Source organism: Bufo bufo, chromosome 6, assembly GCF_905171765.1.
Source record: "Bufo bufo chromosome 6, aBufBuf1.1, whole genome shotgun sequence".
In the NCBI taxonomy this organism is placed as follows: Eukaryota; Metazoa; Chordata; class Amphibia; order Anura; family Bufonidae; genus Bufo; species Bufo bufo.
This window is the reverse complement of record NC_053394.1, coordinates 337,233,645-337,260,602: the sequence shown is the minus strand read 5'-3', so window position 1 is coordinate 337,260,602 and position 26,958 is coordinate 337,233,645. Positions and strand designations below refer to the sequence as shown.

Genomic DNA, 26,958 nt, shown 5'->3' with positions numbered 1-26,958 from the left:
CCAGGAGATGGGCTACAACTGTCACATCCCTTGTATCAAGCCCCTCATGACCCAGAGACAACATCAGAAGCGTCTTACCTGGGCTATGGAGAAAAAGGACTGGACTGTCGCTCAATAGTCCAAAGTCCTGTTTTCAGATTAAGCTAAATTATGCGTTTTATTTGGAAATCAAGGTTCCAGAGTCTGGTGGATGAGTGGAGAGGCACACTATCCAAGTTGCTTGAGGTCCAGTGTGAAGTTTCCACAGTCAGTGATGGTTAGAGGAGCTACGTCATCTGCAAGTGTTGGTCCACTGTGTTATATCAAGTCCACCTGCCCACTCTGCCAAAAGTACCAATTTCTGGTTTTATAACCACAGTATCACTGTGCTTGTTTGGCCAGCAAACTCTCCTGACCTAAACCCTATAGAGAATCTATACCCGGCAGACTGCTCTGTACCCTATCTCCTAATGGAGAGGTGAATGAGGACTTACTGAAATAAATGAACTTTTCAATGACATTCTAATTTATTGTGATGGCTGATGCACCAGTTTAATGTTTGGCTGGCAGAAGGCAGAATTCTACATCCACTTGTGGTAGATTATGGATGAAAAGGCCTCAGAATCCTTTCCCATAGAGTTAGTCCTAAAATACTTACATAAAATATGCTAATGGCTGCCATACAAGTAATTTTATTGTACATGATGCGTGGTATGCATGCACCTCAAGGACTCATATACCTGACCACCGCACATTGTTCATAAATATAGACATATAAAAAAGGAAAAGAAAACTTCCAAATGTTTGGATTTCTAGATAGATTTGGTGTCTTTTGTGTCTTTCACACTTTTGAAATTTTTTACACGTTATTATAGCAGAGATACCTTGTCCATCAAGAACAAATATCTGTTGATGAGGGAAAGGTGTAACACAGAAGACATCTTTTGAAAGTCTAGAGCAGTGTAGAAAGCCTGTAGTAATGGCCCCTGAAAACATCAGAAGGATTCCAGAATAGGCCCGATACTGGATTCATCTCGTTCGGTGTTAGTTGTCAACTGTCAGAAATGCTTTTAGGTCTACCATCTTTAAACCTGTGTATGGGGAAGCATGAGTAACACAAGATTGTCATCGTTTACTAGGATCTGTAGGTCAGCCAGTTTGCATGCTGCGATCTGGGCACTGGTAGATGCACATGTAGATGTCGGAGAAGAATCTTTTAGGTAGGGCGTCCATCTTTGTGAAGTCCACAGCACTGAATTCCTCCTCAGACATTGACAGGTAGTCTCCCAGTTGTGGGCAGGCTCGTACCACTGGGACATTTGTGCCAATTTCATTACCTAAGTTGAAACATAAGCAGGTTGCAATGAAAGAGTTTAAACATATTTTACCCTTCTAGGTTCCTACACCGCACATGAGAAAAGCAACTTGTATCTACACTTCCAGTGGACTGATTTCCTTAAAGGGCTTCTGTCACCCCACTAAAGTGATTTTTTTTTTTTGGGCTAGTTAAATTAGTTATATAGCGATATATTAAAATATAATAGTGTTCCTTACTTTGATCCAGCAGTTTAGTCAAAAAACGAAGTTTTATCATATGCAAATCCGGTCTCTACCAGCAAGTAGGGCGTCTACTTGCTGGTAGCTGCTGCAGAAATCCGCCCCCTCCTCTTGTTGATTGACAGGGCCAGCCGGGATCTCCTCCTCCGGCCAGCCCTGTCGGCATTTCAAAAATCGCGCGCCCGTGTTGAATCTGCACAGGCGCTCTGAGATGAGGAGGCTCGTCTCCTCAGAGCTCCCTCAGTGCGCCTGCGCCGATGACATCATCGAAATGGAAGACGTCATCGGCGCAGGCGCACTGTGAGAGTTCAGAGGAGACGAGCCTCCTCATCTCAGAGCGCCTGCGCAGATTCAACACGGGCGCGCGATTTTTGAAATGCCGACAGGGCTGGCCGGAGGAGGAGATCCCGGCTGGCCCTGTCAATCAACAAGAGGAGGGGGCGGATTTCTGCAGCAGCTACCAGCAAGTAGACGCCCTACTTGCTGGTAGAGACCGGATTTGCATATGATAAAACTTCGTTTTTTGACTAAACTGCTGGATCAAAGTAAGGAACACTATTATATTTTAATATATCGCTATATAACTAATTTAACTAGCCCAAAAAAAAAAATCACTTTAGTGGGGTGACAGAAACCCTTTAAAGAATTTGGTCACTTCTGATGAGGGTATGAACGGGGTCATGAGCACAGCTACAGCCAATGACTGGCCTGAAGAACGACATGTCCCCAAGTGGCATATGACCCAGCAGTGACTTGCTGCTTGGGGACACATCACAGCTGAGGCCATTATTGGCTTCAGCAGCACACATAACCTTGCTCTACCCCAGCTGTAAGAAAACAAGATCGCTGAGTCGAGCTGGTGAGTATGATTCTTTTATTACATACCACATGCTACAGGGCTAATTAGAAAAGAAACTGCACTGGAAACCTGAGGTGCACAGAGAGGCTAGGCCCCGCCGCTCAGTGCACTGAGACCCTAATTTGCATAAATAATAAAAATCCTTTTTTTCCCCTCAGGAATGCTACAACCAATTTTCACAAGACAGGTAGCATTGTGATCCGCAGGATCAACCCCACCAGGCCATATATTTAATAGGGCTGATCCTCCTGACAGGTGCTCTTTTAAATGTATGGCCCTACAGGACAGATTTTACCACAGCAGAATTTCCTCTGCAGATCTTGCCATGATTTGTTGCGGATTTCACCCTCTGTACTGGAAAAGGTGAAATTCCCAGTGGACGTTCACAACACTAATTGATCTCATCCATGGTGTAGTCTATCCTTTCTGTGTGGACACTCCCGGAAGAAAAACTGGAGAAAATGGAGTTTCGCATGAGAAGGCCTCATGCACACAACCGTATTTTCGGTTCGCGTCCGATCTGCAGAAAAATGTGGATGCGGACCCCATTTCAATGGGGCTCCAACAGATGCGGACAGAACATTGTGTACTGTCCGCATCCGTATGTCCGTTCTGTGGCCTCGCAAAAAAAATAGAACATGTCCTATACAAGCATAGGCATTTGTAACATAGTGTAGGAACTGCGGAAGGGGAAAATGCAGAATGCAAATGGCCGATATCCATGTTTTGCGGATCTGTGATTTGCGGACTACAAAAACGGATATGGTCGTGTGCATGAGGCCTAAATATTCACACATATTCAGGGGTTCTTTGACATTTTGGGCTCTAAAATGATATTAATGATAATAATTTGCCAGACTTTGATAGTCAGGGGCGGACGGGCCATAGACTTAACAGGGAAATTTCCTGGTGGGACAATGCTGATGGAGCCACCCGAGCCCTCCTGATGGCTGCCAGCCAAGTACATAATGATCTGATTCTCTCAGCATTAATTCATGTTCAGGGCTCCAGGTACATATGAACCTGGCCGCCAGCCGCAGGAGCCCTCCTGAAATGAACTGTACTGCTGCCCTCTGGAAGGTGATATCTTAGAATATTGCAGCAAGGATGGCAGTATTTCGTGCTGCACTATGGTATTGCTGGCTCCCACCTCCTTCGGTTGTCCCTGCCTACTTGGGTTGGCCATGCCTTCTGTCACTTTCGATTTGCCTACAATATAGGACCACTTTTAGTTTTCTTTGCCACTTTAAAAGTTTTCAGTTCGCTTCTGTCAATATTCCTTATAAAAAGTAAATTACGTACCTATTCTTCCCGCCATACTGTCAAAGAAGACCCAAGAATTTTTGCCTGGTCCATATTTAACAAATGAGACGAAGTGACTGGTCTTTATGCAGAGAACGGCCAACAATTCAAGTTTCTGTTTTTGGTTAGAAACATTAGTTTGCGTTTCAAGTCTTGTAGGTTTGTGATCCTTCATCTGACTGCTTGAATGAACCTATAGGTAGAGAGGACAATCATGAGGCACCACCGTAGATAGGTCTATAGCATATTATATACAGTGCGTAATAAATGCCGACTATCCACAATTTTTTGTGGACTGTGTAAAAAACACAACCTACTCCAAAGCTAGTGTACTTAGCAGAAGTCCAGAAAGCTCGGAAATGTTACGCAAGTCAGTACCTATAGCTTACACTTTCTTGTAGCTCTGCCCCTTCTGATTGGCTGCTGTGTGCAAACTCAAGCCCGTTACCAGGATGTTAGTGCATGAAGCAGAATGACTATACAGTCGTGGCCAAAAGTTTTGAGAATTACATAAATATTGGAAATTGGAAAAGTTGCTGCTTAAGTTTTTATAATAGCAATTTGCATATACTCCAGAATGTTATGAAGAGTGATCAGATGAATTGCATAGTCCTTCTTTGCAATGAAAATTAACTTAATCCCAAAAAAAACTTTCCACTGCATTTCATTGCTGTCATTAAAGGACCTGCTGAGATCATTTCAGTTTTCGTCTTGTTAACTCAGGTGAGAATGTTGACGAGCACAAGGCTGGAGATCATTATGTCAGGCTGATTGTGTTAAAATGGCAGACTTGACATGTTAAAAGGAGGGTGGATGCTTGAAATCATTGTTCTTCCATTGTTAACCATGGTGACCTGCAAAGAAACGCGTGCAGCCATCATTGCGTTGCAGAAAAATGGCTTCACAGGCAAGGATATTGTGGCTACTAAGATTGCACCTCAATCAACAATTTATAGGATCATCAAGAACTTCAAGGAAAGAGGTTCAATTCTTGTTAAGAAGGCTTCAGGGCATCCAAGAATGTCCAGCAAGCGCCAGGATCGTCTCCTAAAGAGGATTCAGCTGCGGGATCGGAGTGCCACCAGTGCAGAGCTTGCTCAGGAATGGCAGCAGGCAGGTGTGAGCGCATCTGCACGCACAGTGAGGCGAAGACTTTTGGAAGATGGCCTGGTGTCAAGAAGGGCAGCAAAGAAGCCACTTCTCTCCAAAAAAAACACCAGTGACAGATTGATCTTCTGCAGAAAGTATGGTGAATGGACTGCTGAGGACTGGGGCAAAGTCATATTCTCCGATGAAGCCTCTTTCCGATTGTTTGGGGCATCTGGAAAAAGGCTTGTCCGGAGAAGAAAAGGTAAATGCTACCATCAGTCCTGTGTCATGCCAACAGTAATGCATCCTGAGACCATTCATGTGTTGGGTTGCTTTTCATCCAAGGGAGTGGGCTCACTCACAATTTTGCCCAAAAACACAGCCATGAATAAAGAATGGTACCAAAACACCCTCCAACAGCAACTTCTTCCAACAATCCAACAACAGTTTGGTGAAGAACAATGCATTTTCCAGCAAGATGGAGCACCATGCCATAAGGCAAAAGTGATAACTAAGTGGCTCGGGGACCAAAACGTTGACATTTTGGGTCCATGGCCTGGAAACTCCCCAGATCTTAATCCCTCAAAAGGCGGGTGGACAAACAAAAACCCACTAATTCTGACAAACTCCAAGAAGTGATTATGAAAGAATGGGTTGCTATCAGTCAGGAATTGGCCCAGAAGTTGATTGAGAGCATGCCCAGTCGAATTGCAGAGGTCCTGAAAAAGAAGGGCCAACACTGCAAATACTGACTCTTTGCATAAATGTCATGTAATTGTCGATAAAAGCCTTTGAAACGTATGAAGTGTGTGTAATTATATTTCACTACATCACAGAAACAACTGAAACAAAGATCTAAAAGCAGTTTAGCAGCAAACTTTGTGAAAACTAATATTTGTGTCATTCTCAAAACTTTTGGCCACGACTGTAAAGTGAGACAAGTGATCCTAAAGGTGCAAATACACCATACGCTCTTTCGGCCGAGAGCTATCTCTCTCCACTTCTACATATACACTCATATACATCTCCCTGAAGAACAAAAGGATCGGGTGAAAAATTTTATATGCACCATGCTTCTCTCCTGAGTAGAGTCTTCTCTCCCGGGTATAGTCGAGGGCTCCCAAATACAATAGATTCTTGTCTGGTCTTGCGGATACTGATAAATTTGGACAACAATACGCTAATGTCCATGGGGGTCTTTAGACTCGGTTCACATTTTTGTTGAAGGCACAGCTGTAGGTTCCAATGTTTTTGACAGGAGAAATAGCAATGTATGCGGCACTATTTTTTTCCATACAAGCCTAAGCACCCTGTTATAAACAATGAGGGTCTCTCATGTGCCACTGGTGTCAATGGTGTGATGGATCCGGCACAGCGTCATGGCTTCTGGCTATAATGTGAATAGAGGAGACGGGAATGTCACCTTAAATTACTGGTGAGATTTACCTACTATCTGGTCTCCACATTCTATGTTTTGGAGTATACATACAGTATTTCAACTCAAGTACAGTGTGTTCTAATATGTATATATACTTCAGATACTGACCTGCTTCTCACAAAGCTGGCAGAACTGGCGGACATTCCCATCCGTGGTTAAAGGATCGGCAAGGCACTGGGTACATTCATACTCGGCAGAACTCAGACATAGACAGCACACCATGCTTCCTGCAGACAAGTAGATCAACCATATATTGCAAGCATATACTGAGATCTTCTATATAGAACATACAAAAGTTGCAGCGCTCACCTAAAATCGACTCCCAGAAGCACGGACGCAGCCTTGATCAGCTGCTAACTTGTAATGTGAGAAAAAGGAGGAAAGGTCCAGCTTCTAAAATCCAATTCTTATTCCAGCGGTTACATTTTTTTTCATACACAGGACAGTAATACACAATCTACGCGTTTCGGACTCACAGATTACAGTCCTTACTCATGACAAATGTGCTCTACAAATGCCACTCCATATAAACCCCCATGCCTCCCATCAAACATGGGGCAGGCTAAGCAGGCTCACCCGGAGTGGGCGGTTGGACATTCACCACACTCAAATCACAGATCCGCAAAACATGTAAATCGGGGTTTATATAGAGTGGCATTTGTATAGCACATTTGTCATGAGTAAGGACTGTAATCTGTGAGTCCGAAACGCGTAGATTGTGTATTACTGTCCTGGGTATGGAAAAATTTGAAACCGCTGGAATAAGAATTGGATTTTAGAAGTTGGACCTTTCCGTCTTTTTCTCACTGAGATCTTCTATACCATATCCCAAACTGTCTGCCGAAGACCTTCTTGCACACCACTGAATTTTTGCTACCCACATTTTTTTGCAGACAGCACACTGACCCATTGATAACCATGGGGACATGCAATATCTGTACTTTGTGGATCCATGTGGCCGATGCATTTCGTGGATCTGTTTTCTGCAGACCGAGATATGGACACGGCCGTGTGCAGGAGCCTAACGCAGTGCTAGACTAGGATTGCTCGAGCCATACTGCTAGGGTAAAATATGTGACTTACTTTTGTGCAGCATGTGATTGATGTCCAGTTCCAGGGAAGGAAATATATATGGAAACATTTTAAACTTCTTGCCAAATCTTGGCATCTGAAGGATGAGGCAACTTGGAACCTGTAAATAGTACAGCATGTGTAAGCTTAAAGGAAATGTGTACCCAACATGTATCATTGACGTGTTGCGTGACCTTCGTGTTTTCCTATGGGAGTTGCAGGTGACTTGTGGTGATTGCAAGAATCTCAACCAAGCTGAAATTGTTGCTATTGTTGTGCAACTTTTCCCCCCATAGGGAAACATCAAGATCGCAGTAGGGGGAATTTGTAGGCGAGCGTTTACCTGGTCAAATGTTAGGTTCTCATAGAATCGGAATGACCTATCCATAAGGGTCTGGACACTGGGAACCTTTAGGGTTCCATCTCTTTCCACAATTATTTGATAGCTGTTGCATTCCTGGGTCTTGTTATTACATCTGTAATATCGAAAAAGATATCGCCATGAGATTCAGCTGAAAAGGCAACGCAGTTGTGTCGTACATGCCTGCCAGTGACAGAATCATGAACTAATACCTGATTTTAAGAAGTGGCTCCACTGCTAGAACCTCATGTAATAAGGCACTTAGAAACTCTTCAGGGTCTGGAAGAGATTGACCACATGAGATGAATATAGCTGACAACATGTATAAAACAACTAAAAGTACCTAAAATTACAAACCAACCTTTCTCCTCCGTAACAAAGGTGTCACATCGAAGTAGTTTTCTGAGCTTCATGACATTCTCAGCATGTACAAATCCGCTCCTGTAATACGATGTGAAATATGATGTGAAATGCAGAAAATATCCCACATCTTGTATACCATTAGCATGAGGAACAGCTATATGGGAAACCACTACTAGATTATACTGTATATAATGTATACTGGCTCAGTTTAAAGCAGCTTTGGACTACAGTTGATGATTGATGCTTGGATTCAGTCCAAGGGAAAAAACGCAGTTTTATTCATATGTAAATGAGGGCTCGCAAGTGCCCAGGGCCGGTGTTCGGGCTGTAAGTGCCCAGGGGCGGCGTTCGGGCTGTAAGTGCCCAGGGGCGGTGTTCGTGCTGTAAGTGCCCAGGGGCGGTGTTCGGGCTGTAAGTGCCCAGGGGCGGCGTTCGGGCTGTAAGTGCCCAGGGGCAGTGTTCGGGCTGTAAGTGCCCAGGCCGCTCTGCCTTCTTCTCACATAACCCCTCCCCAGCCTGTTGCTTGGCCCGCCCAGTAAGCCTCTTACGTCATCCAGTGTACTGGACGAGATCCCGCCACTGCATGGAGCGATGCTGTTGCCCACAATGGTCATCACAGTGCGCAAGCGCAGGCGGGATCTCATACATTAAACTGGATGACGCAAGAGTCTTACAGGGTGGGCCAAGCAACAGGCTGGGGAGGGGTTATGTGAGAAGAAGGCAGAGCGGCCTGGGCACTTACAGCCCCAACGCCACCCCTGGGACTTACAACCCCAACGCCACCCCTGGGCACTTACAGCCCCAACGCCACCCCTGGGCACTTACAGCCCCAACGCCACCCCTGGGCACTTACAGCCCCAACGCCACACCTGGGCACTTACAGCCCCAACGCCACACCTGGGCACTTGCAAGCCCTCATTTACATATCAATAAAACTGAGTTTTTTTCCTTTGGTGAACATCAAAACAAAAGAAGACACGTGCCATTTGATTCATCTATAGTTATGCTACAGTACCATATAAGCAGTGTATGGTGGCATACTGTGGTGATAGACTTCCTTTAACCCCTTCTAACAGCTATTTCCATGTTTGTCGTCCATTCTGTCAAGCTGAACTCCCATTGAATTTGCTTGTCAGATCAGTTCACTGACAGGACATCCTAAGATCTAGGACTCTCTTTGAAGATGTACAAAAGATAGACTTGCAGCCATACTTAGATTGTTAATGAAAATGCTCATATAGCTATCTGTATGTGGATGGGCAGATCTAGTTCTCTAAAAGAAATGTACCTTCTCAGTGGATTCACAATATCTTGCCGCAAGATTCGCTGTACTTTGGCATCACAAACATCAGGAGAGCGTAAGAGGTGATCCAAGGCAGAAGAAAACGCAAACAGGCTGTCAAAGAAAAAATCAGAGGCACACAATTACTGTAGGTTTATAAGTGTTTTATAGGATTTAGGTTTCTATGCCCTGTTTTATTAGGAATTCATTAGTCCTCACCTGAAAAGGGTGGTATCTAAATAGCAAGAATTGTAGTGGCCTTGAATGCCTTTTCTCTGTCCAACCATCTTCTCCTGAACATCGGATTCATGCACAGGTGGATGGTCCTTTAAGTCTTCCAAGACACTATACATATCTGGGCAGATACAGGAAAAACACATTTAATAATGTTTTTTTAATCTTATATTTGCTGGACTAAAGGGTCAGGCTCAAACAACTTCATTTGGTACTTGGGGCCATGGATACCCAAAAAGGGATCTATGTTCTTGTGCAATCCATTTAGAAGAGACATATGTAGACAAACGTTCCCCTGTGTTCCCAGGATTAGGTTTTGAGGACGAAATTTAACAAGGTGTGTATATTATATATGTTGTTGGAACACAGCCAAATTACACAGCATTATATAGCTACATTATACAACATGACGGGGTGGTGTATAACTCAAGAGTTGCAAAGAACACCTATGTTAGGAATGTTGTACTTCTGTTCCATCGTAGGAGCAGAAAAACAAAATTCAAGCTGTGACGCATCTGCATGACGGTCACCAAGAGAGGTCTGTCAGATTCTATCATCATGTCCGTCAGTTTACCAGAAAACATAGTGCCATATGCTGTGCCTGCGGCAGGACTTAATAGGCAGCTAGTAGAAATCCCATAGACTACCATAGTATGCTATTGCAGTTTATGGTATAAGCCATTGAACGATTACAGGCTCAAGACCCCCAAGGAGACTAAAAATTTAAGTGAAAAAAAAAAGAAAAAATATTTTTTTAAAAACTCCACAAAAAATATAAAAAATTTAATTAATTCCTTTTCCCTACTTTACATATAAAAATAAATAATAATAAAAAATGATGTCCAATCTATTAAAACACATACATATTTATCATGCATGGTGAAAGCCATAACCGTAGTGGAAAAAAGTGATCAATTAGTTATTTTTTTTGTCACCTTGTCCGATTCCCCCCTCCCCCCCAAAAAAATTAATTGAATAAAAGTGATCAAAATTGTACCCACACAAACGACATCTTGCCCCGTACAAAATACAAGCCCTGACACAGCTGTGTGGACAGAAGTATAAAAAAGGGCATAGGTGTAAGAATATGGCGCTACAAATTTTAGTAGTAAAACACAATTAAATCTATATACACTTGGTATCATTTTTCTTGCACTGACCCGCAGAATAAGGTCGCCATGTTGCGAACAGTGAACTTTGTAAAGGCAAAATCCCCCTAAAATGGCAGAATTGCGTTTTCTTTGCAATTTCACCCCCCAAAGAATGTTTTCCCTTTTTAGAATACAAGACATGGTAAATTTAATTACAAGACACAATAGGCCTCATATGGCTATGTGAACGGAACAGTTAATAAAGTCATGGCTCCAGGAAGGCAGGGAGGAAAAAAACTCAAAAACATAAATTGTCCCGGTCTTGAAGGGGTTAAAGAGGTTTTATCCTCTGGATGGGTCATCAGTATCTGATTGGTGGGGGTCTGATACCCGGGACCCCCGCCGATCAGCTGTTTGTGAAGGCACTGGTGCTCGCGGTAGTGCCCCAGCCTTCTCACTGCTCACTAAGCACAGCGCCCTACATAGTATAGTGGCTGTGCTTGGCATTGCACTCAGCCCCATTCACTTCCATGGGGCTGAGTGACGCCTAGGCCATGTGACCAATGAAAGTGATTTCACACGGCCTAAAGAGAGCTGTGAGAAGGCCATGGCGCTATGGTGAATGTCGGTGCCTTCTCAAACAGCTGATTGGCGGGAGTCTTGGGTGTCCAGAGGATAGATCATCAGTAGAGATTAGCGAAGGGACTTCGGATGCTTATAATGCTGTATGGAGATCCTTCTCCATACAGTATTAGAATATACTGCCTGCGATGATTCGAAGTCCGTTAATCACGAAGTCACGCGTGACTTCGTTGAATAACTTCAGTAATTGATTATTACAGTGAAAAACCTTGGAACCGAACTCGGCTTAGCGAAGAGGCTTCAGATGCAGCAACAGGAGTCGTCCCAGAAGATTGGAAATTAGCAAATGTTGTGCCCATTCACAAGAAAGGTAGTAGGGAGGAATCGGGCAACTATAGGCCAGTAAGCCTGACATCAATAGTGGGGAAATTAATGGAAACCATACTTAAGGAGAGGATTGTGGAACATCTAAAATCCCATGGATTGAAAGATGAAAAACAGCATGGGTTTACTTCAGGGAGATCATGTCAAACTAATCTTATTGATTTTTTTGATTGGGTGACCAAAATAATAGATGGCGGAGGTGCAGTAGACATCGCTTATCTAGCCTTCAGTAAGGCTTTCGATACTGTCCCACACAGAAGGCTTATCAATAAATTGCAGTCTTTGGGCTTGGACTCCCATATTGTTGAATGGATTAGGCAGTGGCTGAGGGACAGGCAACAGAGGGTTGTAGTCAATGGAGTATATTCAGACCATGGTCTTGTTACCAGTGGGGTACCTCAGGGATCTGTTCTGGGACCCATATTGTTTAATATCTTTATCAGCGAAATTGCAGAAGGCCTCGATTGTAAGGTGTGTCTTTTTGCTGATGACACAAAGATTTGTAACAGGGTTGATGTTCCTGGAGGGATACACCAAATGGAAAAGGACTTAGGAAAACTAGAGGAATGGTCAAAAATCTGGCAACTAAAATTGAATGTGGATAAGTGCAAGATAATGCACCTGGGACGTAAAAACCCAAGAGCAGAATATAAAATCAGTGATACAGTCCTAACCTCAGTATCTGAGGAAAGGGATTTAGGGGTCATTATTTCAGAAGACTTAAAGGTAGGCAGACAATGTCATAGAGCAGCAGGAAATGCTAGCAGAATGCTTGGGTGTATAGCAAGAGGAATTACCAGTAGAAAGAGGGAGGTGCTCATGCCGCTCTACAGAGCACTAGTGACACCTCATTTGGAGTATTGTGCGCAGTACTGGAGACCATATCTCCAGAAGGATATTGATACTTTGGAGAGAGTTCAGAGAAGAGCTACTAAACTAGTACATGGATTGCAGGATAAAACTTACCAGGAAAGATTAAAGGACCTTAACATGTATAGCTTGGAAGAAAGACGAGACAGAGGGGATATGGTAGAAACTTTTAAATACATAAAGGGAATCAACAAGGTAAAAGAGGAGAGAATATTTAAAAGAAGAAAAACTGCTACAAGAGGACATAGTTTTAAATTAGAGGGGCAAAGGTTTAAAAGTAATATCAGGAAGTATTACTTTACTGAGAGAGTAGTGGATGCATGGAATAGCCTTCCTGCAGAAGTGGTAGCTGCAAATACAGTGAAGGAGTTTAAGCATGCATGGGATAGGCATAAGGCCATCCTTCATATAAGATAGGGCCAGGGGCTATCCATAGTACTCAGTATATTGGGCAGACTAGATGGGCCGAATGGTTCTTATCTGCCGACACATTCTATGTTTCTATCTGACATTCGCTTTGCTCATCTCTAATCATCAGATAAAAATATCTCAGAAAACCTTTTTAAGGCTACTTTCACATATGCGTTGAGATCCGGCAGAGGAGGAGGAAAATGCTCCACTTTTGTAACCATTCATTGTCAATGGGGACAAAACTGAACAAACCGTAAAAGAATGGATCAGAATGCATTCCATTCCGGTTTGTTGCGTTCTGTGACCAGACACAAAACCGCTGCAATCTGTGGTTTTGTGTCTGGTTTGCGAAACTGAACAAGCTAAGGCAATGGTGCAATGGATGCAGTTTTTTTTCCCATTGCGCCCATTGACTAACAATGGTGTTAGTGCCAGATCCGGTTTGTCCATTTTTTTATTTAATACAATCGCATCCGAACGGATGCAGCCGGTTGTATTAAATCGGACTATAGCGTTTTTCCTCCGGTATTGAGATCCTCTGTCGGATCTCAAAACCTGAAAGGAAAATGCAGATGTTAAAGTAGCCTAAGAAACATACAAAAATTTTGTAAAATTTAAAAAAAAATGATCTTGGAGACTATTTACGGCAATCATATGTGTAAGCGCTATAAAATCAGGCCAGGGACATGAAATGAGAGTTGTAAATGCCTTAAAGGTTAACATGTTGTAATTACAATTATTACATACTAATTATCCTTGCAACACGTGTCACTCCCACGGTAAAACAAATACAGGCTTAATGGCATGCCGTGACAAAGGCAGATGGGATTCTGGGATTGCTTTCATTGATGACGTACATTGTACCCGGGCGACATTAGGAAACTAAAAGGCATCAATAAGACGTCATAGAACTTGGATCAGTTTCCAAAATACCAGAATCATCTGCCCCATCATCTTTACGAAAGCGGATAATGCCAAGACTTTTCTTTGTTTCTTATATACGGTACCTAGCTGCACTCGGCCACAGTATTATTTGATAGACATGTACCTTCTTCTTCCGACCTGGGTCCGTTTCCCCTGTACTGTGGATAGCGCTGTATGCTAGAACTTACAGCCAGAACATCGCCTGCATCAATCTTTATCAATGGCGTGGCATTATCGTTGAACTCTCCTTCCTGCAAAATATTACCAAGTCTTGTGAAAGTCATATAAAATTAAAATGTCTTCAGATTATATTTCATGTCTTAAAGGGCACCCAAGTCTATTTTTGAGTTATGACTGCACCTGGATGACATGGTAAAGGAATACCAATGGAAATAGTATTTCGCAGGTCTCCATTTTTAATTACGTTTATTGCTATGAAGTATACATTGTATATTATGTTTGTTGACTTAGCATTAGTGCAATTATAGAAAATGCAGCTAGCGTGAGCATGCCATGGGGATGTGGAGATATGAAATAAACTTTTACACGAATAGGTGCACTACTGTGGTGGATGCAATCAACAAAATCTGACTAAGTCCTCACACTGATGTTAAAATGAAACTTTAGCCAATATATCCTTATATGAAGGACATACCGGAGCCCGCGCACCACGTCAAGGTATCTCAGGTGGCACCTAACGCTAACCTACCTGTGCCGTATGAGCAGAACCAGGGGTCAGTGGGTGAATTACAGGAGCGTAAGGTCCGACTCACAGCAAACAGCTCCCCGTTACCTGCAGTGTGAAACCACACATACAGTGGGAGGAGGGAGGAGGCTGCGAGTCCCACTCAAGGCTGACTGATATGACGCAGACCTCACAGGTGATATCTTGACGTGGTGCGCGGGCTCCTTCATATAAGGATATATTGGCTAAAGTCTCATTTTAACATCAGTGTGAGGGTTTAGTAAGATTTTGTTGATTGCATCCACCACAGTAGTGCACCTATTCGTGTAAAAGTTAATTTCATATACTCAATTGCATCCACACATTTTGTTATCTGTGTAGGATGTTTTTGTGGCACTTGTGGTCCGCTGCAGGCATCCTCCACTGTATGCATTTTTTGCTGGGGATCTCCATTAGCAATGGGCCACATGTGCAGGATTTGCTCCCCCGGTATAGATGCATAACGGCATACAGAGTTGAGCATTTCCTGCTTTTTGAGACCACGTTATTTTGTCATGTGTTTATAAATGTTGAGATATGGCATGAACATTTTTGCAATGGTTATGGCCACATACAGATTTTGCTGTATGTTACATCCTTGAGGGTATGTTCACACGGTTATATTAGCACGCCGAAAGTTTAGGCGCAAAATTTACTTCAAAATTCCATTTCTGTGCCGTTTTTGTTAAGGGTACGTTTACACTGTGAATTTTGATGCTGTCTAACTCTGCTGCGTACCCCGAGGCAGAAACAGACGCTATTTCTGACGCAGTTGTTCACTTTGAATGCCGCGGACCCTCTTGCATCTTAGTTACATTGAATCGAGCTAAACCGTGAGCGGTCATCCACTGTGGCTTCCAACGGCATCCATCCGGACATCACGCCAGGAAGGGACATGTCCCTTCTTGTCAAGGTTGCAGCTTTAAAGAGGTTTTCCCATCTCAGACATTAGGACGCTAGGATATGCCCCCATTGTCTGATAGGTTCGGGACCCACCGCTGGGACCCGCACCTACACTGAGAATGGATGCCAAAAGTTGTGGAGAGCGCACTGCGCATGCTCAGCCGCCCTCCATACATTTCTATGGCGCTGCCGAAAATAGCCAAGCGCTGACTCAGCTATTTCAGTTGGCCCTATAGAAATGAATGGGAGTGGTGGCTGCGCAACCGCAGTGCGCTCCCATTCAGTACTATGGGGAAAACGCTTGGCGGTGGCCGGACCTGGTCAAACCTGGGGTCTTCTGGCCACCAACATCGCTGCTCCGTTGTCTGTGTAGGTGGGACCCGCACCTATCAGACAATGGGGGCATATCCTAGTGACATGCCCCATTGTCTCTAATGGGAATACCCCTTTAAACCACTGGCCTGTGAACTGCAGCACAGCCTCCTATTAAAAGCAATATGAGGCAGACACCAATCGTCCACCAACGGAATTTTGGCACAGTGTCGCGCCAAATTTATGCTGGCAAATTCCACTGTTTGAATGGGCCCTAAAGGTACCTGATTAGTACACAGAAAATCTGCATGAAATCCACATCAAAACCGCAAAAACGCACATATATCTTCACAATTAATCACGTTTTTTGTGCGTTTTTATGCAGTTTTTGGTGTGGATTTTCTATTTATGTTAACCCCATTGAAATCTAGGGGAAAAACTGCTATCTCTAAGGTGCAGAATTGCACAAACAATTGACATGCTGCAGATTTTAAAGTATGCACAGCAGGTCAATTTCCGTAAGTACAGAATGAGAAAATTGGATATGAAATTTGGCAAATCCCATTCACTTTAATGGTACCATATTAGGGTCCATTCACCTGACAGTAATTCTGCAAATTGCTGATCTGCAAAACACGGGTACCGGCCGTGTGCGTTCCGCATTTTGCAGAACACACACGGCCAGCCTTATGATAGAAATGCCTATTCTTGTCGGCGAATGCGGATAAGAATAGGACATGCTCTATCTTTTTTGCGGGGCCGTGGAACGAAACTACGGATGTGGACAGCACACTGTGTTTTGCGGCCCCATTGAAATGAATTGGTCTGCACCCATTCTGCAAAATTGCGGAACGGTTCCGGATCCATTCATGCGGTTGTGTGAAAGGACCCTTAGGCCGAATGCACACGGACGTGTTTCACGGCCGTAAGTGGTCCTTGGTAACACGGCCTGGATTCCTGCTGAGAGTAGGAGAGCACAGCGTCATTGGTGAAACACGGCCGTGTGCATTCGACCTTAGGCTGTGTTTTTTCCACATAAAAATCCACACAGAATAACCATGGGAAATCCACATCATGTGCAGTTACTGTTATTCTGTTTTTGGTGCAGATTGTGATGCTGATTTTGATGTGGTTTTTAGGCCTTTACCATGTATGAAAAAAAAAAATTCTATCAACGCATGGAAAAAAAAAAAACGCTCAGTATGAACTACAGCGATTGCCAACTGAAAACCATGGGAGGTGGATTATGCATGGATTTTGGTGTGGAAAACATGCCAAAATCTGCATGAAAAATACGCCTTGTGAGCATGGCCTTAGTATGTGACCACAAAGGGCGGATCTGTCACAGAGGTTTCTACAGATTTTACCATCTGCATTGCAAAAAGTGAGATCTGCATTGTAAAACTGCAAAATAAATTGATTTGCTTTGGATTTAAAATCCAAAACGCAAGTCGATTTTTTCCGCAGCATGTAAGAGAGGAGATTTGTTGAAATTTCATCCACTTCACTGGTAGTGTAAAACACTGTGGATAATCCGCATGCAATTTTTCAATGTTCCCGTATGGCCGTACCCTTAATATAGGCCATGATGAGGTCTTGAAAATACATAGCATGCCATTAAATCAACACATATTTTTCCACCGCATGTGTTATACCTGCATTGTACTGGACTTTATTGTGGATTTTCATTGCAGAATTACACAATGTATGTCTAGGAGAATATTAGGGTACGGCTACACTGGTGCACAACGATAGTGGCTGGATCGTTGGGCAAGTCTCAAAAAATCCACTTGCGCAGCGATCCCACTCATTTCTATGGGATCACCACTACTCCGCTATCCTGGCCACGACACGTCGTGCTACCTGTGTGGCCGTGTAGCTGTACCCTTACTTATGAAACTCTTCCTTTTTCCAATATTTCATGTTATATTACGATGGATGCAGACTATGGGACAGATTCATCATAGGTTTTACATCACTTTCATGTCGTATAAAAAGTCGGAAATTATGGCGCTATATTTTGTATTTGCACTTCTCAGTGTTGAGAGAAGTGGGCAGAGCTTAGCGAGAGGGGACATGGGCTCTTAACGAGAGGGGACAGCTTCACTATAATTAACACCTTGGAATAAAGTATAGTCAAAATGTGCTGCTCTTCAACCTGGTGGGAGAGAAGACCCGTGAACATCTTTCCTCTCACTTGTTTGCTAAAGTTTCCAGTGTGGATAGGGACTGTGCAGGTTAATATAGACTAAAGGAAAGGGGGATAAGGCTAGTCCATAGATGACAATGGGTTTTAGCCCTGTCCTCATATACCTGTCATAATCTCATAATGATAGCAAAAGACTGCCCCAAAACCAAAGACTGGCACCCATACATCTAGTGTGGGTGCCTGCTAGAGAGTTCCCCCACATATGGTTTCTCAGCCAAACTGTGCTTTCATTAAAGGAGCGCCCCATACAGACTTCTTCCATGCCCAGGCCAAAAAAGAATAAAAAAAAATCTTGAAAACACTCACTTATTCTAACTCAAGCCTTGCCAGAAAGTGATATGTGAACGGCAAACAAGCGGACACTCACTTGGCTACTTGCGCTTATCTCTCTTAGCAAAGTCTAGGCCGATGAAGTTACCCTTTCATCAGAGCAGCCGGACTTTGCAGGAGACCTGTAAATTTAGGGAATTGAGAGATCCCCATTTTCTGCGCCCCCTATTTTCCTTCTTACAATCTCCAGAACCGCTTCTTATGCTGTACAACCTTGTTTGATGGCCAGTAGGGTATGAGTACTATTGAATTATTATGTTATAGATTTACTCACCAGTAATTCAATTTCAACCAGTAACTTTGTAAGATCACACAGTCCTGATTTTTCAGAAAGTTCCCAGATGCCAGTGGCTACACCCACTGCGGCATAGCCCCGGTAACGCACTCGGACAACATCGCTAATCTGCAATGCACACACTGCAAGAAATAGCTTCTCGTTGGCCAGTAGATGAAGCCGCCGTTGAGGTGATCCAATCCCATACAAAAAGGCTGACTCTCTCCGGCTGAGGAGCCGTACCACGTTTCTCCTCACCAATACTTCGGGACGTGAAGACAGGTCCATGATACGACCATGTGTCTGGTCATTGTCTAGAAAAACACCTATGAATCCAGAGGCCACCTTGTGCCGGCCAGTCATAAACTCTCTTAGGACAATAAATGGCTTCCGAGACTTGGCTGTGGAACTCATACTGGACATTTTGTGGAACCTGAAATTAAGGGTCAATATCTTAGACATCATAATAAATAGGCAAGAAGGGAACAATGAGACAGATTTTAGATGAATAGAATTTAGGGCCAGGTTTTTTCCTGCATTCGAGTAAACCAAAGGATAAAACACAGAGTACAGCAACAACTACTACCACTGACTGCTCAGGACCTTCCCCTCTATGAGCCAAAATACATAACCACTTTGTTCTGAAGGTTTTCTGCCATCCATGTATTTCATGGCAGCCATTCATCTGAAATGTCTGACGGGTTCTGACATTGGAGTCAAGAACTAGACTCCAAGCTTCTATCTGAAGGGTCTGTTTAAGCGACGGATGGGCTCTACCCTCCCCATATATATTGCTAAATACTTTGCAAATGTCGATATAGCATCAGTAATACCCCAGGACTGTAACTTACCTGGTGAGGGTGTCACTCTCTGTGTAACCTGTGTTCTGCAAACGCACTATTTATACTGCAGGTATGACAGAGCAGCATGTGAGATACACCCATCTAAACTTGGCAGCATGGCTAGTATCTACATGCACTGACCACTTGTGTAGTAACCAATTAGATAAATATACAGTAGATCTGAGATAGATAGATAGATCTGAGATAGATAGATAGATAGATAGATAGATAGATAGATAGATAGATAGATAGATAGATAGATCTGAGATAGAAAGCATTTGGGGTGAATAAAGCGTGTCCACTACCCTTTCACCTTATTTTGGAGTTCTGCCTCATTCTTCCATCGTACATCTATTGGCTTACAACCCATGGCCTGGAGGGACTGCTCCCACTACATTCTCCTGTTTTGACTAGTGCTGCTGCTCTCTTTGGGAAAGATAGATACTGTAGATAGATAAATAGATAGATATGAGATAAATGGATAGATAGATAGATAAAGAGATAGATGAATGGATAGATAGACAGACAGATAGACATTGGCTTACAGCCCATGGCCTGGAGGGACTGCACCCACTGCATTCTCTTGTTTTGACTAGTGTTGTTTTCATTGGGATAGATAGATAAATAATAGATAAGACAGTAAGTCACTTATAAGCTGGCAGCAGTGTCTCTGTCAGACTCTTTGCTTGCCTCCAGCAGACATCCGTCCCCATATTGGTCCACTAACCAAGCCACGTTATTGGCTGATCGGCTAAGCTTTCATTTTGGCCAAGAAAACATTGTGTTTGAGTATGTGTCACTCATATGAGAAAGAACAACAAGAAAGGGCAGGGGAGAGCATTGCTGGAGTGTGGAAAGGTAAGTATTTTTGCAGCAGCCTGGTGTGGGGTGGCCCTAACGCTACACTGGGTCCCCCAGACACCGTTGAGGTGCCACCACATGTTGCTATTCTCCAGAAGGGAAGGCGTGGTGCATCCCAATGGGAAATAAGTCAAGAGAGTCAGGGTTTGCAGTAAACCAATGTGCTTCTTTACTGGAGGAACTCAAGTGCATAACATTACAGGCAGGTAACTGAGCTGGCTTCTCCAGTCTCCTCCCAGGCAGAAGAAGATTTAATTCTGAGAAAAAGGATGATCTAGCTGTCCCTCTCTCTCTCAGAAGGCTGGTACCCTTGCCAAAGGGCTGGTGGCCCAGGGTCTGTGGCTCAGTCGTACAACTATCCCTCTGGTCAAAAGGCTTATGACACAGGGTCTGAGGCAGAGTATCCCCATCCTAGCATCCTATTATGGTCACTCATGCAGTCTGGCAGAGTCTCTTCTATTAAACACTGGTCCCTATCTGCAGACTGACAGAGTCTCTCCTATCTGCAAACAACTAGGGTCTCTGACTACCCTCTCTATATACAGTTTCTAGCTGAAATAGAACCTTCTAGTGAGAGGGGTGGAGTGGAAAAGCACAGCCTAAACAAATACAGTGTTACAATTTCAGTCTGCCATAGACTTGTATAGCATTTCAAAGCAAATCTATGGGAATGACTAAGCAGTTTTTCCAGACATAAACAAGTCTTCAGCCATAAACAACAGAGCTAAACCAGATAGTCAGAAGGTAAGTGTGTCTGTTTTTTCCCTCCAAAACTTTGCATAGGTAGAAAGTCTGTCAGTATTAACTGCCTGTACATTAACCCTTACTCTCTAACTCCACAATGCAGTTTAAATATAGTGCAATAACAGTGCAAATACAGTGCAAATGAATAGGATATATTACATAAACATATGAAATGCAGTTCAACAATGTAAAACAGTATAAGTGTAAACAGTATACATCACAGTGCAAGTTAACCCTTAAAAATGCAATAAAGTAGGTAGTTGATGGCTTTTTATTGAAACAATAGGCACAAATGTCCACCAACGTCCATAGTCCAAAGTACCCTTGTATTTACTATTTACATTATTTCATTTGTGCAACTCCATTTCATTTCTTAAGGTAAGAGTACGTTATTGCCAATACATTTCTTTACGTTAACTTTTCCTCCCTCATTCCTTTCAATTTGAGGTTAAGGACAGGCGAGGGAAGCGGTAATACAGCAATCCCACACCAATGCTCAGAATAGCTAACACTGATCATGTTTCACAAGCCATCATGACGTTGAGAAAGCGTCTGCTCGGTATTTGTTTGTGTATCTCTTCTTATGTAATAACAGGGACAGGCAACTCTGATGCAATCTCTCAAAATAATACACGTGTCCTTCTGTCCTTGATATGTTATGTTGGTCCTGTACATCACCTGCTGCTCTGTACAGGTACACCAGGACAGCTCACTATGTGTCTTCCTGCCACCAACTTGCTTTAGTTATCTAAAATATTTTAATACAATTTGTGTCCTGACCGTGACTGACGATTCATGCAGCTTGTCAAAGGCTTATTATAATCAACGGAACTGATTTCCGATGGCATCGTATAAGACATTATTATAGGTGGCTGTGGGGGGGGGGGGGGGGGGGGTCTGGGAGTTATCACCCAGCCAAATGTCCTAAAAATGTGTTTTTGGCATTCTTTCCCAGTAAATGTTGAAAGACTCACAAACAGTGTCAATTGGAGTCATGCCCACAGCAATGGCAATAGGCATTCACCCTGTATGACAGCACATGGAATCCGTATATTACAAACCTGTAGGCACTCGGTGTGCTGCTGTATGGCGCCTTCATGATCCATTGCGTTCTGCTGTAAAAGCAATGCTTATAGGGCAGACTTTCTCTAATAATGCAGGCGAAGGAGAATATCCATCTTATGGGTAAATGGTTTAAAATTGCAGGTGGAGGTCCACAACTACTGAACAGCGCGAGGCCCAATCTGCAGACAGCATCCTATAGAGTAGAAGGAGCTGAGCAGATTCAAATACAAATAGTTTAATGGTAAAGATTCAGTATAACTTGTAGTTTATTCATTAAAGAGGACCTCTCACTACTTCTGACATGTCTGTTTTAATAGCTTCATGCATTCCCCATGTAATAACAATTCTGGAGCATCTATTCTTATGGCTCTATGTTGTGCCATTCCTTTATTATTTCTATCAGAAGTTATAAATGAATCACTAGCAGTCTGCGGTAAGTGTACAGAGGTGTTTTAACAAGTTGGGGGCTTGTACCTGCACAGACTGACAATGGCAGCACTGATTGGATAGAGTGAGTCTGAGCAGGTACACGCCTCCAACTGGTTACCTCCCCTCTGTACCCTTACTGCAGACTGCTAGTGATTCATTCATAACTTCTAGTAGAAATAATAAAGGAATGGTACAACATACAGACATAAGTATAGATGCTCCAGAATTGTTATTACATGGGAAATGCATATAGCTATTAAAAACAGGCATGTCAGGAGTGGTGAAAGGTCCTCTTTAAACTCTACTTTTCCCATAATTAGGAGTCCAGTGGGTGTTTCTACAATGATTAACAGCCTTTCATTTATGAGCATTCTTACAGAGATAGCTGTCAATCACTGGACTTCTAAGAATGGAAAGACCAGAAATTTAAATGAATAGAGTAATGGTCACGTAAACAGTTGGTACTTGACTTTTCTGTGTTTCTTAGGCATTTGCTGTGAGGTATCTACACTCTAGATGTGCTTGACTTAGTGGTAACATATACAGGTGAAACTCAAAAAAATTTGAATATTGTGCAAAAGTTCATTTGTTTCAGTAATGCAACTTAAAAGGTGAAACTAACGTATGAGATAGACTCATTACATGCAAAGCGAGATATTTCAAGCCTTTATTTGTTATAATTTGGATGATTATGGCTTACAACTTATGAAACCCCAAATTCACAATCTCAGAAAATTAGAATATTACATGAAATCAATAAAAAAAAGGACGTTAAATAGAACAATGTAGGACCTCTGAAAAGTATAATCATGCATATGTACTCAGTACTTGGTTTGGGCCCCTTTTGCATCAATTACTGCCTCAATGCGGCGTGTCATGGATGCTATCAGCCTATGGCACTGCTGAGGTGTTATGGGAGAACAGGTTGCTTCAATAGCAGCCTTCAGCTCTTCTGCATTGTTCGGTCTCATGTCTCTCATCTTTCTCTTGGCAATGCCCCATAGATTCTCTATGGGGTTCAGGTCAGGCGAGTTTGCTGGCCAATCAAGCACAGTAATCCCATGGTCATTGAACCAGGTTTTGGTATTTTTGGCAGTGTGGGCAGGTGCCAAGTCCTGCTGGAAAATGAAGTCACCATCTCCATAAAGCTCGTCTGCGGAAGGAAGCATGAAGTGCTCCAAAATCTCCTAGTAGACGGCTGCGTTGACTCTGGACTTTATGAAGTACAGTGGACCAACACCAGCAGATGACATGGCTCCCCGAATCAATACAGACTGTGGAAACTTCACACTGGACTTCAAGCATCTTGCATTGTGTGCCTCTCCATTCTTCCTCCAGACTCTGGGTCCTTGGTTTCCAAATGAGATGCAAAAGTTGCTCTCATAAGAAAAGAGGACTTTGGACCACTGAGCAACAGACCAGTTCTTTTTTTTCTTTAGCCCAGGTAAGACGCTTCTGATGTTGTTTGTTGTTCAGTAGAGGCTTGACAAGAGGAATACGACATTTGAAGCCCATGTCCAGGATCCGTCTGTGTGTGGTGGCTCTTGACGCACTAACTCCAGCCTCAGTCCACTCCTGGTGAAAGTCCTTAACACTTTTGAATGGCCTTTTCCTAACAATCCTCTCCAGGCTGCTGTCATCCCTGCTGCTTGTGCACCTTTGTCTTCCACACTTGTCCCTTCCACATAACTTTCTATTAATGTGCTTTGATACAGCACTTTGGGAAAATCCAACTTCTTTTGCAATTACCTTTTGAGGCTTTCCCTCCTTATGGAGGGTGTCAATGATGGTTTTCTGCAAAACTGTCAGGTCAGCAGTCTTTCCCATGATTGTGATTCCTACTGAACCAGACTGAGAGACAATGTAAAGGCTCAGGAACCCTTTTCTCAGGGGGTATGGATTAATTAGCTGACTAGAGTGTGACACTTTGACCTCTCACTACTTTTCTAATTTTGTGAGATTTTTAATTTGGGGTTTTCATAAGCTGTAAGCCATAATCATCCAAATTATAACAAATAAAGGCTTGAAATATCTCGCTTTGCATGTAATGAGTCTATCTCATATGTTAGTTTCACCTTTTAAGTTGCATTACTGAAATAAATGAACTTTGCACGATATTCAAATTTTTGGAGTTTCACCTGTAGACCTGGTCACTTACTGCTTCACATAGCAGTACATTTCCATGCTCCTTACAACACTGTGGCTAAGCCTGCTTTTCAGTCGTTCACTAGAGGTTGAAAATGCCTCTGTTATTATATCTGTATATATAAATTTAGCAACAATTGATATGAGGGTTGTGAACAGGGTTGTTAAATCATTGGTTAAATCTGACTCATGCCCGTTCACCTACCATTATCCTAATACCATTAGTGTGCAATTTGTCAATGCATAACAATGCATAATCGTATATTTTTCCGGAATGGATCCGCATCCGTATATCCATTCCGCATTTCTGTATAAGGCCTCATGCACACAAACATATTTTATTTCCGCGTCAGTTCCTTTTTTCTTTTTTTTTTTTTGCTGACCATATACGGAACTATTCATTTCAATGGGTCTGCAAAAAAAAACTGAACTTGCTCCGCGTGCATTCCATTTCCGCATGTCCGCATGTCAGTTCTACATTCCATTTCCTTGACCACATAACGGACAAGGATAGGACTGTTCAATTAGGGGCCAGCTGCTCCGTTCAGCAAAATACGGAATGCACACGGACGTCATCAGTGTTAATGCAAATTTATTTCCCAGGTCAAGAAGGGGAAAATTTAGGGACCAAAAAGGGACAGAGGGACTTGGGTCCAAATGAGGGACTGTCCCCCCAAAAGAGGGACACTTGGGAGATATGCCTTATGTTGCTGTCACTTGGGGTAACCAGCCCTGGTGTCAGTTACTTTATTGGGATTGTCGTTCTACAGGAAACCTTCAGTTCTGTGACTCCTATGTAAGCTACAGCTAGGTGCTGATTTCGCTTTGGATTTGCACGAGGCAGGTACTGTTGTATGATGGCTATTGTTCATTAAAGGGGTTATCCAACATCATACAACAGCCCCCCCCCATGTGCCGGGCCCCTCAGAGGGAATATACTTACCCCGCTTCCCGCGCCGCTCCTGGTCCCCGCACTGCTGCTTCTCCGTGTACACGGAGGAAAACATCCGGTGTCGGGGGGAGCAGCCAATGGCAGACGGGGACAGGGACAAGCCTCCCTAACATCGCGGGTGACGCAGCATCGGCGGTGCGGGGACCAGGAGCGGCGCAGGGGGCAGGTTAAGTATTTTCCCATTGAGGTGCCCAGCACAAATCGGTTTTACCCCTTTAAGTACAATCCATTTGCTGAGCATACTATGGTCCATATGTCGATTACATTGAAGTAGTGCAATATTTCCTTTGACAAGAACAAACACGCATAAAGCTTGCATCATGTGCCCCGAATTACGCATCATAAGCTTTCACTCAGCCTTACGATTCTGCGCTACCAGCCGCCAGGTATCAATTATCTACAGTCACAATCTCATTTGTGGCTGAGACCACCAAAAAGAGAGCGCAAATGTGTGCATGTCCCTAATGGACTAGAGAGCAGGCGGCTATATACACAAGAAATGTATATTGATAACCCTTCATGGATGTGATATGCCAGAGGAATCTACCGCTTGCAATAATTATTCTCAGCGATGCCAATAAATTACATTGTAATTAACAGACTAGTCATTAGTATGTCAACTAATGATCACGAAAGCAATATATCACGCAGACGCGTAACTCCAAGCTCCTGGGCGCTAATGCAAAATCTATAACAGGCCCCCCACCATCCATAGGTAAGATCAACAGTGCGATCGAAGCACGTTGGTGGTACCTGGAAGTGTAGTATGGGAATTTTTTATGTCATTTTTCAATAAAAGGAGTTGCTTTTATCCTGATGCTGGGTCAATAATTTGTTGTTTGGATTCATCACGTTGTTGGAGAGGGATCTGTGCACCGGATTTGCCACCAGGATCCAGCCAGCTAGTCTTTTTGTATTTCCAAATAGGCCCTCCACCTACCACGTTGCATAGCTCCAACTGTTCTTTATTGAACAGTATTAACCGCATAAAGCAGAGGGTAAGTTCATTTTATTGTAGATAAGTATGAAAGGCACACTCTCACTAGTTGCAGCACGGAATGAATTTGGAGACAGTGATAGTAATAAAATGGTATATTTTAATTTTTACAATATATAAAAAATTTGGTAAAAAAAGGGTAGTAGGGGTGGGGAGTCCTCTCTTCGTGTTGGATATCTGTATTGGGAATTAGGACGTATATTCGGCTGGGATGTATGGAATTGCAATGTGTTTAGTTACAATTTTATATCATATCCACCTTTGCTGAATACATCAAATACATAAAGTGCCAAGTGCTCAATATAGTGCTGGGTACATAGATATAAAGATAAACTTATGCTGAATACATAGAGTGTACATAAAATGTATATAAA

The 26,958-nt window shown here is 43.1% G+C and overlaps 1 protein-coding gene across 1 annotated transcript; it reads right to left on the bottom strand.

Moving 5' to 3' along the window:
- LOC121005155 (ubiquitin carboxyl-terminal hydrolase CYLD-like) lies at positions 1–22,186 on the bottom strand. Its single transcript, XM_040437722.1, has 12 exons — positions 22,058–22,186; positions 18,550–18,982; positions 13,922–14,048; positions 9,521–9,656; positions 9,308–9,415; positions 8,018–8,097; positions 7,869–7,935; positions 7,639–7,771; positions 7,308–7,416; positions 6,333–6,451; positions 3,698–3,890; positions 1–1,316 (listed from the first exon to the last, which is right to left on the bottom strand). Exons 1-12 carry the CDS (start codon positions 22,093–22,095, stop codon positions 1,129–1,131), a joined length of 1,731 nt encoding a protein of 576 aa, XP_040293656.1. The 5' UTR covers positions 22,096–22,186; the 3' UTR covers positions 1–1,128.
- Between the last annotated feature and the right edge of the window lie 4,772 nt (positions 22,187–26,958).